At 31.4% G+C, this 16,373-nt stretch overlaps 2 protein-coding genes across 16 annotated transcripts; one reads left to right on the forward strand and one right to left on the reverse strand.

Annotated features, from left to right (window-relative positions):
- The first annotated feature begins 2,331 nt into the window (after positions 1–2,331).
- Positions 2,332–10,523, forward strand: LOC106777725. 15 transcript variants are annotated; one of them, XM_022787423.1, is made up of 5 exons: positions 2,332–2,620; positions 3,537–3,602; positions 3,709–5,052; positions 6,347–6,390; positions 6,556–6,915. In XM_022787423.1, exons 3-5 carry the CDS (start codon positions 3,836–3,838, stop codon positions 6,669–6,671), a joined length of 1,377 nt encoding a protein of 458 aa, XP_022643144.1. In that variant the 5' UTR covers positions 2,332–2,620; positions 3,537–3,602; positions 3,709–3,835; the 3' UTR covers positions 6,672–6,915. The 15 variants fall into 15 exon arrangements, 8 of the variants coding, with proteins under 8 accessions (XP_022643144.1, XP_014520933.1, XP_014520934.1 ...); XR_002670032.1 differs by lacking the exons at positions 3,537–3,602; positions 6,556–6,915 and adding exons at positions 5,504–6,212; positions 10,405–10,475 and having other exon boundaries at positions 2,333–2,620; positions 3,709–5,060; XR_002670033.1 differs by lacking the exons at positions 3,537–3,602; positions 6,556–6,915 and adding exons at positions 5,504–5,682; positions 5,755–6,212 and having other exon boundaries at positions 2,333–2,620; positions 3,709–5,060; positions 6,347–6,540.
- Positions 9,403–12,801, reverse strand: LOC106777726 (metal tolerance protein 10). Its single transcript, XM_014665452.2, has 6 exons — positions 12,390–12,801; positions 12,168–12,280; positions 11,632–11,877; positions 10,806–10,886; positions 10,388–10,618; positions 9,403–10,260 (listed from the first exon to the last, which is right to left on the reverse strand). The coding sequence occupies exons 1-6, from the start codon at positions 12,571–12,573 to the stop codon at positions 9,913–9,915; spliced, it is 1,203 nt and encodes a 400-aa protein (XP_014520938.1). The 5' UTR covers positions 12,574–12,801; the 3' UTR covers positions 9,403–9,912.
- Positions 12,802–16,373: the final 3,572 nt, after the last annotated feature.

Raw genomic sequence — 16,373 nt, forward strand, 5'->3', positions numbered from 1 at the left:
ATTTTCTTACCATCAATGTCTTTGAAGATGCCAACACCACACTACCCAAAAACCAAAAACAACTAAGTAAACAATAGAAGAAACATAAGGAAAGAAGGATGACAGAGCAATAAAAACTTACCACGCTACAATGCAAACAACATGCCAAAACAACTAGAGGGAAGGGAAAATAAGGCACATCAACAAAAGCCTTCCAAACAACAATTTGTAAAACGTGAGAAAGTTTTTCCCTCAAATGACAATGTGTTCTTAGTGGAAGGAAAACCAAATAGAAGAAGAATGACAAATAAACAAAAACCAACATAATATAATGCAAACAAGGTATCAAAAGAACAACATGAAATTAAAAACAAGACACACCAAACCATAAGACAATTGATTTTTTTTTTTTATTTTATTTTATGTTTGGAGTCTATAGCTTGTCATTGCTCATAATGGTGTTATATATCTTTTCTCGATTCTTACTCAAAATATACTTAATTATATCTTATTAAAACTAAATGTTGCTTCCATTTTTAAGCAATTTAAAAGTTTTTATGAAAACCAAATAGGTTGAAAATTTCATTGCTCACAAAGGAGTTTCTATGTTCAAATTCATTAAAAAGTTATAAAATTGCTAAAAATAAGAGTTTAAGTATATTAAAAAAAGTGAAAGAAAGTGATGCTGTTATTTACAAAAGTCTAATAATCCAAAATGTTCAGAAAATAATCAAGAAACTTTGTCTTAAACATACGTAAACACCAAACCTTAGACATCAACAAAAGTGTTAAGCAGAGAAGAAACATCTGCATCTTAGAAAAAAAAAAAACAAAGTAGTTAATATTTATGTTTGATGTTGTAAACAATGAACCTTCAAATCTTCCATCCTCAAATTGTCTTCGACTTTGCTTTCATCTCTATCTTTAACATAGTCAATACCGTTTGAAATAAGAAAAATTAGGTAGACAAAAGTTGTTCACAATATTGTGGATAAGTGATTTTAGATTTGGAACATTCATAATTTTTTTCACACTATTTGGAGGACAGAAATAATGAAAAAGCAAGTTTTTCAAAGAGTAGAAGATTTTAAACTGCTATGCAGTGGAATAAAATGCGAAAAGAAAGAAGAACTTTTTAAACTGAAGATTTTAGAATCATATTAAGCCTTCTAAATTCAAATTTAAAAACTTATAAAATAAGATGGGGTAAGTAAGTTTCCAACTTGATAAATAGAAAAATAAATTTGTATTATAACGATATTTTTAGTAAATAATTAAATGGTTGTAAAACCGTTTTAAATATATTTTTGGCAGTTCAAATTTAATTTGGAGAGACACTGCTGTCTTATATAAACACAAAATTGAAATGAAAATACGAAAACTTTTACTTAATTTAGTTTTTATATTTAATTATAAGATTCATTTCGATTTCAATATTTTTTTACTCAATTTCATTTGTTTAAAAAATAGTTAATTTAATCTATTATTTTACAGTAACGTTTACATTGTTTAAAGATGCTAAAATTTGGATAATCTTTACCTAAAATCTCTCTAGACACATAATCTTTCAGTTTTTAACACCTAACACTTTCAAAACAATTTGAAACATAACACTTTTTAAAAATCATTAATGCTAATAATAGAAGAACAAAATTCACTCTAACAAAAAATATCGATATTTAATTGAATAAAAGAACATAAAAATTAAACTTAAATATATAAGCCAAATTACTAATTAAACTAAAATGATTATAAATGAATATAAATTTTCTATAAGTAAATATAATTGTAAAAGGAAATTAGAGTATTAGTCTTATATGTTCTATCATATAGAAAATATATACTATTTTTTAAGGAGATTTGTATGATATTTATTAATAAATTATAAATTTAGTATAGGAAAGAAATAAAAAAGGCATCGTAAATGACAATTAAAAAGATGATGAAATCATGAAAAAAAATATGGAGGCTATAACATTATTTCACAGTTTAAGTTTGTCGGGTTCACGTTTAATATATTCTAAGCATAAATAATGCTGATGATGTTAAATATATGTTTTATTTAATTAATTATTTGTCATTAATTATTTAATTAGAAAATAACTCGTTACAGGACTTAAAGATCTCTAAAACTGTTGCCTAAACATATTAAACATAACCATTTTAGAGCCGGGCTTAATAAATATAGTATTGTTATTGAAAAATATTATTTGAGACACATATTTTTTATATTCATTTAATATTATTTTTAAATTTTTTATTTTTCTCTTTTAAAAAAATACAAAAATTTATATTTTTATAATTATTTTATTCTAATATTACTCGTCAAACTTAAAAAAAAAAAAAATTACTTGAAAAATTTCCTAAACTTCTCTCCCTTTGAAAAAACTGTGAAGCAACACCATTCTCACTTCCCCTTAATCACACAGCTAACACCATTCTCTGAACACAACACCGTTGCCTCGGTTACCTTTGTTCCTCTTTGTCACCACCGTTCAATGGTCACCTGAGTTCCACCTTGTCACCGCCGTTCGATCGTTGTCCTTCGAGTTCCACCTTGTCACCGTTGTTGGATCGTGATTCCACCTTGTCAGTGCTGTTCGATCGTTGTCCTACGTGTTCCACACTGTCACCGCTGTTGGTTAGTATGCAAGTTAGGGTTTTATTTGGTTAGGTTAATTGTTTCAATTTGCATCTTTTTCGTTGTATGATATTCTGTTCTTTCTCAAAAGTTTCGACTGTATATAAAAGCAGAGAAGTGACTAATCATTAGTATGCCGTGGTATGCCTAAGATTTTGATAATCATGGTTCACCTACTAGTTGCTAGTGTTTTTTAATGTCAAAAGGTTTATAAATTAGCCTTTTGCATCTTCTCAGCAGCAAAAAGAAAGAGATTTTAGCATGGAAAACCTTGACATGTATCCACTGGAGAAGCAAAGGCGTGGATTATATGCTAACATTTTAGTAAAATAAAATAACCTTTTATTTTTCTTTGTATTTTCCATTTCGTGCCTTCATCTCCATGTACAATCTTTTCCCTATCGGAAATCTCACTCTTATCTCTTTATTGTGATGGTCAAAACCACACCATGCAGTAGTGCCTCCTATTATCAGCACTGTTGTCATAGGCCTTCTTATCTGTTAAGGCCTTTGAATCCAATACCAAATTCATGTCTCCCAAAGCTAAGCTTGAGATTGGAACAAGAGTTTCTAGAAACCATAGCAGTAGTGACAGAGAACTCTGCTTATAATTATTTAAGCATATCCAATACTTTAAATGCATATTTAAAACTCATAAAAAGTGCAAGGGGTTTTCAAATTACGTTTTTCTCCTTTTCTTTTTTGTAAACGTGGTCATTCTTGACCATCTAATCTACTTAGGCTTACCTTTCACGTTAATTAGATTATTAATTGTTTATTTGTTAATTATATGTGAGAAAGAGAGAGGAAGAACTAGATATACTTAAAGCTAAACACGTCAATCAGTTAATGGTCGTTGATCAAATTGCTAATTACACAAGTACATCTTGGTTCCTGTTTTGGCTCATGTGGTAAGAGTGTACGTGTTAGAGTACTTTGGAAGGACAGAAGAGGAATGCTGGATTTTACTCCTTGTTTACGTGTATGGATCTGGTGGTTTTTATTACCACTGTACATTTATAGACTATAGTTACAACGTGTCTGGGTGCATACTCATAGAAGCGTTCCTTGTTCCTTTTACTTTTCAGGGTTTTACTTTTCAGGGTCACTGCAAGGAATATGTTTGGAAGAATGCCTGAAAGAAAACAAGTACCTTTTCTTAGAGTCATTTGACTCTTGTTTTGCTTGCTTGGAAGGTGACTTACTTTTGGCACAATGCGTTGTAGATCTTTGGAGCTACTTTACTTTGGAAACCATTTTATTAGAATCAACAAGTTTGCAGCTTTCGACCTGAACTCAATGTTTTATCACACTTCAAAAGATGCTCTCAGCTTGCAATGGTATCAGAATGAGTTTCCCAAGGTGAAGGAATTGACCCACTTACTAGCAAATGTGGATGCAGTTAATGGTAGACTCATTGATGTAAAGAGTAATTCAACCCTTTTTGATGATGACATTGAGCGTGACATGTGTACCTTCAAGTCCCTTGTTCGTGGGTATGTTGGGTCTGCATTTGTTCAGCACAAAATGAAACATGTTATGACCTCTTTTGTTTTAAATGCAAAACATGAATCTTTTACCCCTTTTGGTAAAGCAAATGAAAGAGAGCCTATGGTGGTTGATTCACTAACTAAAGTGAGCAACTTTCTTAGTGTTTCTGCTCAACAAAGGAAGTTGGTTCGTCACAAAGTGTGCTCCCAGGTTACTCAGCATCACATATGGACTGGTGCACTTAAAGAAGTTCTGAATGGTTTTGCAGTTGATTTGGATTGTTTGTCTTCTCGGGGCTTAAACAACGATGCTTTATTGGGTGGCCAAATTGTTCATAGCTGTTTGAACTTTCTGACTGAAACTGGTGTCTTTTCGGATCCCGGGTCATCTTCATGGATGAAGCTTTCATCTTCTAAAATGTTTGATTTCGGTGACCCACAAAAATGGGAAGATGTTCTTGTGATGTTCAATGATCTGATTGAATGCTGTAAAAAGGAAACAAGGTTGAAGTTGCATGTAGCTAAGGCTGAGATCATGAAGGAGGGGCTTTTGCACATAAGGGATGTTTCAGTTGACAACAGTGTTGGATATAAGGAAGCTCAGCATCAAGAAAGCCTTGTGAGGAAGAAGCTTTCCAAAATGTTGGGTCACTCCTCTCGCTGCTTATTCACTTTATTACTGTATTACCTCTATGGAAGGGTGGTAGATATTGAAGTAGACATGTGTGGTGGGGTCTATCCAAATGGAAGTAATGACAAGTTTTGCTTGTTTATGGGAAGAATCCTGACTTCAGATAGTGAGAAAATGGTTGGGCGTGGTGTGAAGCAGTTGGACCGGGCACTAGGGATTTTCAAGTTTGTGTGGGAAATGGCTGAAATGAAAGGGCATTTGGACTTGCAGGGCCATATGTGGTGTGTTGGAGCAGACAGTAGAATTCTTAGGTATAGAGGTAACACGTACTTTGTGCATGGAATTTGCCTTTGAATAGAGATTATTGTATCACTGCATCATCTGATCGTACTTCATGGCGCTAATATGTCCCCACTTAGCAGTTGCCTATGAAAACCAATTTTTATAATGTGTTAAGGTAATTCAATCAAAACTCAAAGAAATTTTCTTACACAACCATTTCCTTTTAGAATGAACTCTATAGAGTAAAATAATTAGTTTAATTTTTTCTACTAGTTAATGTTGGATAAATTATTGGTATTGATTACGTAGCTTTTCTGGCAAATAGAATTATACGGTTGTGTTTTTTTTTTTTTTTTCTACTTTTCATTGGTGTACTTGTGATGCAACTAATCAGTCTACCAATTTCCAAGACTACAAGGATTAATCTTTTCTTTGCTTTAAAAATGTTGTGTGATGCCTTGTGGTATATTTATAAATCAGGACACGATCTTATTTTCCAAGGTGCGAATTTAATACCTTGGTCAATATTGAATTGGCAATGGAGGCGTGAGCCTTATGTGAAATGAAAGATGGACCCTTTGGTTTCTCGCTGGGCTACTCAACTTTTGATTAAAGGTTGTCACAAAAGATAAAGTGATTACTTGTGTTACATTTGCAAGGTAATAATTTTGTTTTGTTTTCTCAGAATTTTGGGTATTAACTATTCTAACCTGGGGTAAAACTTTGGTCAGTGTTGATGTTTGTGAAAACAACCCTATTTGGTCCATGATGCTAAGCTAAGAGCAAACTCCAATGGGCAAACAGTAACTCCTGACTACAAAATTTCTTATCCACTTTCTCATTTTTATAAGAGCAGCTCACCATATGGAAATCATACATTCTTCATTTCATGTGTGTACTCCCTGATTACTTGTATGCTCAAAATGGGCAATACTCATTCATTCACCTAGGAGTCTAGATCAATTTGAGAGGTTAGGGAAAATGAGAGATAACAGCTCAGTGGAACTGTTGGTTTACCTGCAAGTAACAAGCACACATCTCATAAAGGCATTAATTATGTCAGCATTGGTGTTCTTTTGGTAACAATCAGTGATCTCCTCATTCAAACATAACTATGGTGCCTACTTTGACAATGTCCATGTCGGTGTTTGTGGTCCAGTTCAATTGGTATCAATAAAGAATAACAGAGGTATAGTATTTGTTTGGTAGAGGTTGTAAGAATTGTCTCTTTTCAGCAGTTTAATTTCTATTTAATGCATTATTATACCCTCAAGTTGAGTATTGTACAAAAATTGTTTTACACTGAATAATTGTCTCTTTCAGTGCTTCCATTGGCAACTGCTTAGTGGGGGGCATGTTAGCGCCATGTGAGTATTCTTCTTCTAACAGTTCATTCTATATTTGAAATTACATTATCTAGATCCGAAACTTGCATCACTTGGTTGAAAGACATAAGTTGTTACTACTTGTATCCAATGCATGTAAGAAAATACACTTGTTTTAACTCGGGCATGTTATCAAACATATTGCAGTGGCTCCGAAAAGTAATATAATTAGGGAGAACCATTTACAGAGTGGTAGAGGTGTGCGATTGTTAGCGATCAGCTATATTTCAAACACTTTGGGAAGAAATAAACTACGGGAATGAATAGGGGAGAATCATTCTACTATGAAGCAATTAAATGAGAAACAGAACTGACTTCAATTATTGAGAAAGGGATAAACTCTAGAAAAATATTTAAAAGAGGGGGTTTAAGTATGTTTTATGTTCTTAAAAACGTTAGCATAATTTTTTTTTATTAGCTATAGTTAATTAAGTGTTGAAATGAACAAAAGGAATTAAGACATGTAATAATGTTTTTTTTTTTTTGAAGTTAAGGTAGTTAGATTACTTTTACATGCATAATTAAGTAATGTATTTGTTAATTTTTATGAATAAGATAATCACATAATTTATTTTAAATAAACTGTGAACAATAATGGATATTATTTTTCTTGAATAGTTGTTTTTATTTCCATATTGTTTACTGGAATTAATTACATACAATTTTTGTTTTACAGTTATATATATTTATTATTTTATATGTAAGGAATTAGGAACAAAAAGATATTTTTCCTATTATGAAATAAATATTTTATATTAGTTTTGAATCCCATTATAATAGAAAATGAAAAAAAGTAATGATTGTTGTTTTTATTTTACACACAGATACACATATTATATATATATATATATATATATATATATATATATATATATATATATATATATAATAATAATAATTCTAAAAATAATTGAAAGATATTTTGTTTGATAATAAAATCATTGTTTTTTAACTGTGGTATTAATAGGAATTAATGATTGTTAAAAAAGTAACGAAACATCCTTGAGGAGATTAAGTGTCCATATTCTATACTTTCTTTTTCTCGACATGATTTATTGTATGTGCAAAGTGATATAACGATCACTTTTTGGGTTGTATTTTTGGTCTTGGATTATTGGACCCTTATATTTTTTAATATGACTATTTTATCCTTTATATTTTCTTTGGATAAAATAATTAAAATATTTTACTTTTCAATTTTTTTTGTTTGGATAAATAATTGTAATTTTCTTTTAAGATAATATTTCATTTTAAAATTCAAATTTAGAAAACAAAATATTAATCAAATTCAAATACTCAAATAATATTTAACAATTTAACTTTTTTAATAAATATGTGTACAAAGAGGGAAGGTGAAATTTTAATTTCTGTCTTTGTTTTAGTGAATTTTAAATTCTACTATTTTATTTATTTAAAATAATTTCCAAAATTTTTAAATTACACACACATATACATACATATATATATATATATATATATATATATATATTAATTATTTCCATCCAAATAACATATTTTATCTCAAAGAATTTCATTAAATAAATAAATTATTTTCTTAAATTATTTTATTTAAACATATGACCTTTGTCCTGAGCCCTACTCTATTTCGGTCAATGTCAAATCGTCTCAAACTTCAATTAGGATTAACTTGTCTTGACTTAGCTTGACTTTTGGCCAAGGCCAACTTATCTACACCTCTTATTTAGACCAATTAGTCTCAACCTTCAATTAGACCAACTTAGCTTAACCTTTCGAGTCAACTCAGTTTGACCCTTCGGCTTCGACGACTGGGTTCGACCTTCAACTTAAACCAACATGGCTTGACCTTTGAGTCCAAGTGACTTAGCATGACCTTCTGTTTGGGCCTACTCAGCATGACCTTCGGTTTAGGCCTACTCAGTTTGACTTTCAACACGATCTTACTCGACTCATCTTGAACTTAGACTAAGGTTAACTTGTCTCAAATTTCGAACAAGATCAACTAATTTCAAACTTTGGTGAGGGCTGACTTGATTAGAGTTTCCGCTCGAGTCAACTCAACTTGGTCTTTACACTAGTCAACTTGGCTTGGCCTTTGGACTTAGACTGATTAAAGGTCGAGCCAATTCAACTTAGGACAAAAGATGAGTGAGGTCGACCATGGTCGAGGTTTAGATGAGGTTGTTTTGGTCGAATGTCGAGATGAATTAATTCAGGTTGAAGGTCAAGTCGAATCAATTCAATCCAAAGGTTGAGCCAAATATTTTAAAAATAAAATTTTACTTTAAAAGAGAAATTTATTTGTTTATCAAAACAAGAAAATTGAAATTAAAGAAATTTCAATTACTCAATCCAAAGAAACAATTTGAAAAATGAAGAAAATTTAATTGTAAGTAATTCAAACATAATGTATTTCAATTTTTTAGAATTGTTAAAATTCCTTATCCACACACAAGGGAAGGGTATGCTAGTGAAGTTAGTGTGGGATGCAATTAGTAATTATTATACAGGTGGTGCAGTGCAGGAAGCAAAATCTCATCGTTTTAATAACAACTGTTTCCATGCTTGCTTTTATTTTAGTTTTTACTTACATTTTCCCGTATCAAATATCTTCTAAACCTAGATTTTATTTTTGTAGCTTATTTCAACTCACCAGCATATTAGTAATAAACAAGGTTATCAAACTCGTGAGTTTACGTAAACTCGTGAGAGTCGAGTAGAGTCGAGTAAACTCGACTCGTACACTCAACTCGTAAATTCGTAAAAGTTTATTTCAGATGATGAAAAATACAGAGTTTATGCAAAAAAGAGTTTACTCCGAGTTAACTCGGAAGCCATGTATGAGAACGTAAACTCATAAGAATTTAAGAGTTAACTCGAGAGTTTGATAATCATGGTAATAAATATCAACAAGTCACAACTCACTATTCTTTTTGGCTATATTTTAAAGATAAATATTCATGTATATCCAAAATATTTATCAACTTAAAAAATATTATAAATTTATAAAATATATGACATGATAAGATAATAAAGATAAAAAAGCAAGTGTTTAATAAGTGTATATGAGATAGAGGTCCTATTATAACTTGAAACAATAGTATATTTCATGTGTTGGTTTTTGAAGATGAACTGGTCATGAGATGATTAATAAGTCATTATTTTGGGTTTATTTCCTTACATTTTATGATAGCAAAAAATACATTGGTACAAGAAAAAGAAAGAGTTAAATAAACCAGTTAATAAAGGAACAGAGCAGATAAGCTACTGAACTTTAGTGACTAAAATGAAAGGGAGAAAATTTTTATTTAACGATAATGAATATAATGTGAGTAAACAAATGTACATTAAAATTACACTCATTTAGCCCTCATTAATATTTTTGCAAGAAAACTTCACAAAATACATTTGTTTCACAAGGACAATGATAATCCACAATTACTAAACAAAATTTAAATCCTACATTCTAACAAAATCCAGAGTCCTCACTCTTAAAACACGGTCTAATATTTTTCTTTTGGTTTTTTACACCCCCTTGGGCTTGTGCTCGAGTTTGTGAGTTGTGTTGAAGTCAATGTGGACGAAGGCTCTCTCAATTTCTGGGAGATTTTCAAGCTTATCCTGAAGTGCCTCTCCAATATCATGTGCTTGAGCAAGTGACATTTCTTCTGACACCACAATGTCTACCTCCACAAAGTAATTGGACCCAAATGTGTAGGCTCTCACAGTGTCTATGTGCGTGATCTCCATGTTATGGTTCCAACAAAGATATGTTAGCTTTGCAAGGTATTCTGCTGGTGCAGTTTTACCAATCAATGACCACACATTCTCCATCACTGTTTTTGCCCAGTTACTGATTGTATATAAAGCTATCTGCATGCATTTCAATTGTTCCATTCCATTCATGTTATTACTTTTCATCATAGCCTCAAATATATGCGACATATGCATTCAAGACTTGTTTTTGTGATTAAATGTTCAAAAATTTAAGAACTTATACCAGGATGGCTCCAACAGGGTCAATCCACCAGTAGAATTTGATGGCCAGAACTGCAGTGGCTAGACCAATGGAGTTTGTAATGACATCAAAGAAATGGTCCTGAGCGTAGGCCCTTACTATTTCATTCTTGAACCTGCGACAGTAAGTCATTAGTGCAACCTTTACCAAAGTGGCTGTCACCATAATCCCTATCATCCACTTTTCTTTCACTGGATCCCTCTCGGGTTGAGTCTGTTATAAATGAAGCATAGATTGTGTTAACACAGAATCTATCAAGCAATTCTACTTAATTACATATGCTAATCTTCTTTCATTTTTCAACAAATATTATTTTATACCCTAGACTATTGAAAAAGATCAAACATAAATTGTTCAATCTCCATCATGTTTTTTTGTTAACTTTAATTTATATTTGTACCTTTGTGATGATTTCTCTTCCTGATTCAAACAAAATCTGCAATCCCAGAGTTGCCATAACTGATGCAAACACAACTATACCCTGTACAAATATATCAAAATAAGAGTTGAGTAAAAAAAACATCAAATTGAAGGATATTGATTCCATTTCCAACCTGAAACTTTGACAATGGATTCATGAATCTTCTTTCTTTCATGTTACTTAACTTTTTCAATTCTACTCAATGTGAGTTTTAGATTTACATTTAGATTCTTAAGAATTTTTCCTTCAAAGTGAGTTTCTTCCATATTGTTATGAGTCTTTTGAGGAGGTTAGGGTGATTAAAAACAATGAGATGAGTCTAGAGATTGATACCATTTTAAACCCAAAATCTATGGATTTGTATATCTTCTTCCTTATATATTGTTTAACTCTCTCATTTTTATTTAAGGTGTGAATTAAACTAACACTCGAATGCTAAACATAAATAAAACTTCTCATCACAATAAGAAACTTATCTTTGTTCAAGTTCCTTTTCTTCATGCATGTTTGGTATTGCATATATATGAAGCCTTTTTTGTTTGTTTATTGAACTTCTTAAAAGAAGTTATCAGATACAAGTAATTATTTTTCCTTGAATAAGTTGAACTACGGATGCACTTTTTAGTGATAATAAAGATAAATGCATTATGTACCAAGATAGAAATATTTAGAATATTGGCATAAAAACAATACTTGCATCTATGAAATTGTTGAGACCAAATGAGCTTAAATGAATTTATATATACGAAGAACTTAATCTAATGTCAAAATGTCAATGTTCTAAATGAAAGAAAAAAACAGTTACCACAGGTTGCATCCTGTTCTTGCCAATAGGGTATTGGTGATAATTTGGTTTTCTCATAGCATAAGCAGTGAACCAAAGTATAAATCCTGACAAGAGATCCAATAGTGAGTCTAGAGTTGATGCAATAACAGCCAGGGATTTGCTCTCAACGGAAGCATACACTTTTGCTGCAAACAGCACCATGTTCCCTATGTTAGATGCATAGATTGCCACCCTCTCACTCCTTTGAAGTTCCTTCATTTCATCCTGAACAATCAAAATTTTTCAATCAAATATGCATCATCAAACACACCCTTTTAAGGAAAAATGTTCTTGGTCATTTACTATTGCTAAATCTGGTTTTTATCATCACTAAATAATAAGTTGATAGATAGAAAACAGTCAATTACATTTTTTCAAAACTTGAAGAACCCATTCATCAATTTTAAAATATCAGAAACAAAACCAAATTTGACGAAAATTAAGTGAATAAAAAGCACTTTCTGCCCCCAAAAAAAGTCAATAAATGAGCAAAAGTTCATCTTTTTTTTCAAAACCTCTGATATATTTCCTGGTAACATGCCCAAATCAGTGTATGAGTCCACTTCTTGGTACCCTTTAAGAAGCCTCTCCTGCCTCTTGTAATACTCAGCAAGTTTCCTTTGTCTTTCTGAGATCATAAACATGCAAATTTCATCTCAGAAAGTGCAGTTTCACAAAAAGAGAAATATTAAAAGAAAAACGATCAACTACATAAATATGAGTTTATATATACATACGTAGGGTTCTGATGAAGAATCCAAAGCCAAAATGAGACTCCATTTGCCTTTCTGGTAACCGATGTTCATCCATGTTGATCCTCCATGAAGGTTGCCTAGCCATGGACACATTCTCTGCTGCTATATTTGGGGAAAGAAGCTCTGTCCTGTAGTCTGTGGAATCTGTTCGAAGTTCAGTTCCCATCTTTGCAATGCTTCAATCCTAAGCACTTTGTGTGTGCTATATATACTAACTAAAGAAAGTGGAGTGGTTACTATAGTAGGTAATATGGAATATTTAAACTAAAGAAGGCATGAACAATGCTTCACTTTTGTTCTGGCATGAACCATATCTTTGTCTGTCTAAAATACTATGTTTATGAACAAAAAATTGACTTTGAGTTGATGTAATCAATGATAATATGAACGGAATCCATCTTAGGAATATGCTTGGTGTTCAATGTTCACATCTTAAGATTCAATTTTTTATTTTAAGAAGATTCAACTTCTAATTGTTAACTAAAATAAAAGAAGAAAACTATCAATTTCGTGCGCTGTTTGCAGTGCAATTTATTCTTTCTCCCGGTTACCAGGAACCACCCTAAGCTTAATTAATTAGATTGAAATGGACTTACTGGAATAAATTTTATTGCTTCTAATAAGATTCTGTACTACTATTTTTTTAATTTGCTAAAATGAAATAATTATTATTATAATGAGCAAAATGAGTTGATTCATCTATGGTTACATTTTAAAAAATAAAATGCAGAGGCGCAGCTATTCATTTATTTATTTTTTAAACATAGTATGTACATGTATCATGTATGAAACAAAAAGTTATTTTTCTTTCTTTCTGATATGACACTTCTGTGATAAAAAAAAAAATATATACCCAGATTTGCATCGCCATAAGTTCTTACAATCTTATAAATTTGAAAATTCCCAATTTGATTTTCTATTAAATGACAACGAAGGTTTTTATACGAACATATATTGATGGTTTGTGTTATTGTCTTTAGATTTCATGAAGGAGATGTTGAGAGCTAAATTTTGGGGGCAATAAGTGAAATCATTATTGATGGTTTGGAGTTTTTTTTTTTTTTAGGTTGTGAATTTTATTTTTTTTTAGAAATTTGAAAGTCTTTCGGTATTTCGTAAGTACAAAGTGATTTTCTTTTTCAAATAATGTAATTTATAACTTAAAAATATTATTTTAGATTATATAATTCAAAATATAGTTTGGTGTTTAAAATTGTATTATAAATTACACAACTTAAAATACAATTTACTTTCAAATTATGTAATTTTAATTTGAAAATTGTATTTTAGATGCTATAATCTAGAAGACAATTTTCATATTACATAACATGAAAGTTGAAAGTGTACATCGTTGTGGCATATTGCAATGTTGATTTTTTTTTTTTCATAGAAATGAAATCCAAATTTTGGAGCAAAATATTGTATGAAGGTGATATGTTATCTCACAGATGAAATGTCTAAGGCAACAAACATTGAATTGGTTAAAAAGGTTGCGTTGAAACTTTTTCAATATCTGGTAAGCGAAATATGTTATTATTTGTGTAAAAAAATGTGACAAGGGACATATGCTTATATTGTAATGTATTTATGTAGTTATTTAAGTGTGATGACTTATTTGATTGGGTATGCTAAGGAGCATTTAAACTTGAATTTGGAATTGTGATATTGAGGTTTGATACAATAAATTAATAATAAAGAAGAAAAACAAATATGTTTTTAGAATGTAAAAGATGTAATAAATATAACAAATAAAAATGGGAATTACAACTAACTATAACTAGAATAATCATTAGTTGACTTATACATTAATTAGTTATCTACATGTTAACAAATTAAAATCTAACGAGGATTCTATGCTGGTTGTCATAACTAGTGAAATTGAAAAATATTTTACTTACTTTAATGGAAAACAATTAAGGATAATATGATTACAAAGAAAAATATTAAATCGAAATGAAATATTTAAAGATGTTACTCGGGTGTGACATGTATATTTATTTGAATAGATTTAGTGAGTCTTCTCAAGTATTGATGTTTTTTTCATGTTTTTTTCATAAATCCTATTTTAGTAAATTACTGAATGCATTTAACATTATATTGTTGATGAACAATACATACAAAAACAATCCATAATTTATTTTTATTTCAACATATTCACACATAAGTCTATTATGAACAAACTTAATGAGTTTATGGCATTTGAACTTTGTTGTCTTGTTGATGTTAAAAGAAATTTTACTACTCAAAATTGAGGTTCCTTACACTTAATCTCTTAAGTGAATGATTGCTTCAATCGTAATGTTAAGGTTTTTATCAGAGACCGGATGACCATCCATCATTGATGTGCCGAGAAACTGTCAAACACTAATTAGTTTAGAGTAAAGTGTGATTACCAACTATTGGACCGTAATTAGGTCGGCCAAATCTTTACTAAAAGTAGCATCAAATGTAGCATCAAAATGATGTACGCCCCGACAACTTACAGGAAAATATTGACTGCCTCCACAGATCAACACGGGGCTTTCTAATGTGCTTTGTCCTCACTCACACATTTTCCGGGAAAACTTCCCAAAAGGTCACCCATCCCTAAATTACTCCAGGCTAAGCACGCTTAACCATGGAGTTTTTATGGGTTAGGCTACCGAAAAGAAAATGCATTTGTTGATATGAGTAACCAAATTAATTCCTTTAAGCTATCCTTCAACCGTATAGTCCCATACCTATACAATCTCTAGATCCTTCTCATTCCGGTGTATGTTCGATTCATCCATGTGCCCCTTCCACTGGAAGCCTGCTAGGAGCTACTCCTTGTCCGTGCCTCTTGCACCAACGATTACTCCCTACCCTCGTCAGTGCCTGGGTGTCACAAATGATGATGAAGATAATGACTTTGACTCTTAGGACATACATTGAGTAGTAAACAATTAACCTCAACCCCATAACAAAACATTTTAGCGCCCACCGTGAGGCATGAGGAAGAAGAAGACAATCCAATGATGACCACCAGAAACATCAACACAACTAAGCTAGGAGATCCGAGTGACCAACAAGATCCTATGGAGCTAATTGGGGAAATGTAGCATCAGATGCAAGAAATGCAAAGGAGGCACGAGACAAAGTTATAGTCATTGAGGGTCGAGAATGCAACTGCACACCAGGAACAAACGACTCAACATTCCGTGTTGGGTGATTTTGGCTTGTCAAACCTGAACAAGCAGGTAGAAAGACTGGCCAAGACGATCCAAGAAGGGAGCACAGGTGCCAACAAAGGAGTTCCTTCAGTATAGACGATCCAAGAAGGTTAGTGAAACACAATGCAAAAGAAAATCTTCAAGTTACCATATTTCATTGTATTATATTTATCCTCTATCTTAGAGTTACTCAAATTTGTACTTGTAATCAAACATTAATTGTGTTTAGATATGTTGAAGAAAATTAAAATAATTGTATTGTTTAGCTCATGAGAGTTAAACATTATAAACGGTTGTCTAAGGTTGATACCAGGAGTGGTTAAACCCGAACCAGTCAAGATTGACTAAGAGAACCAAGAGTGGTTGATAATACTCGGTGTATACCAAAAGTGGTTGATACTCAGTTGTAATCTTGTATAAGAGTAATGGAACCCCGTAAGTGTTCTTAAAGAAAACCGTACTAGCTTAGGATTGAGTGAGCAAGTATAAAATACTTGTGTTATTGTTTTTCCTATTTAAAACGTTTTCCTAAACACTTGATTAAAGACACAAGCGTTTAACAACTACTGTAGTTTTACTAACACCTGCAATAGTTATTGTCTTTGCGAAAAGTTTGAAACACTATTCAAACTCTCCCTTCTTTTTCTGGTGTATTACTGTATTTCATCGATAGCCTCTACCGATTAATGAGGAACATTCTTCTTGTATTTCACCAATAACTGCCTGATTAAGAGCCTTGTTAAAGCCTACTTGATGCTCATTGAAGTCTCGTCTT

The sequence above is a fragment of the Vigna radiata genome, chromosome 11 (genome assembly GCF_000741045.1).
Source record: "Vigna radiata var. radiata cultivar VC1973A chromosome 11, Vradiata_ver6, whole genome shotgun sequence".
In the NCBI taxonomy this organism is placed as follows: domain Eukaryota; kingdom Viridiplantae; phylum Streptophyta; class Magnoliopsida; order Fabales; family Fabaceae; genus Vigna; species Vigna radiata.

Bases quoted from the DNA above. Each gene is read 5' to 3' on its own strand.
- LOC106777725 (XM_022787423.1), top strand. From the start codon at position 3,836: ATGCGTTGTAGATCTTTGGAGCTACTTTACTTTGGAAACCATTTTATT. The intron at 5,053-6,346 runs GTATAGAGGTAA...TGTCTCTTTCAG, and splicing joins GCAGACAGTAGAATTCTTAG to TGCTTCCATTGGCAACTGCT. The intron at 6,391-6,555 runs GTGAGTATTCTT...AACATATTGCAG, and splicing joins GGGGGGCATGTTAGCGCCAT to TGGCTCCGAAAAGTAATATA.
- LOC106777726 (XM_014665452.2), bottom strand. From the start codon at position 12,573: ATGGGAACTGAACTTCGAACAGATTCCACAGACTACAGGACAGAGCTT. The intron at 10,619-10,805 runs GTACAAATATAA...CATTTATAACAG, and splicing joins GAAGAGAAATCATCACAAAG to ACTCAACCCGAGAGGGATCC. The intron at 10,261-10,387 runs GTATAAGTTCTT...AAATGCATGCAG, and splicing joins ACCCTGTTGGAGCCATCCTG to ATAGCTTTATATACAATCAG.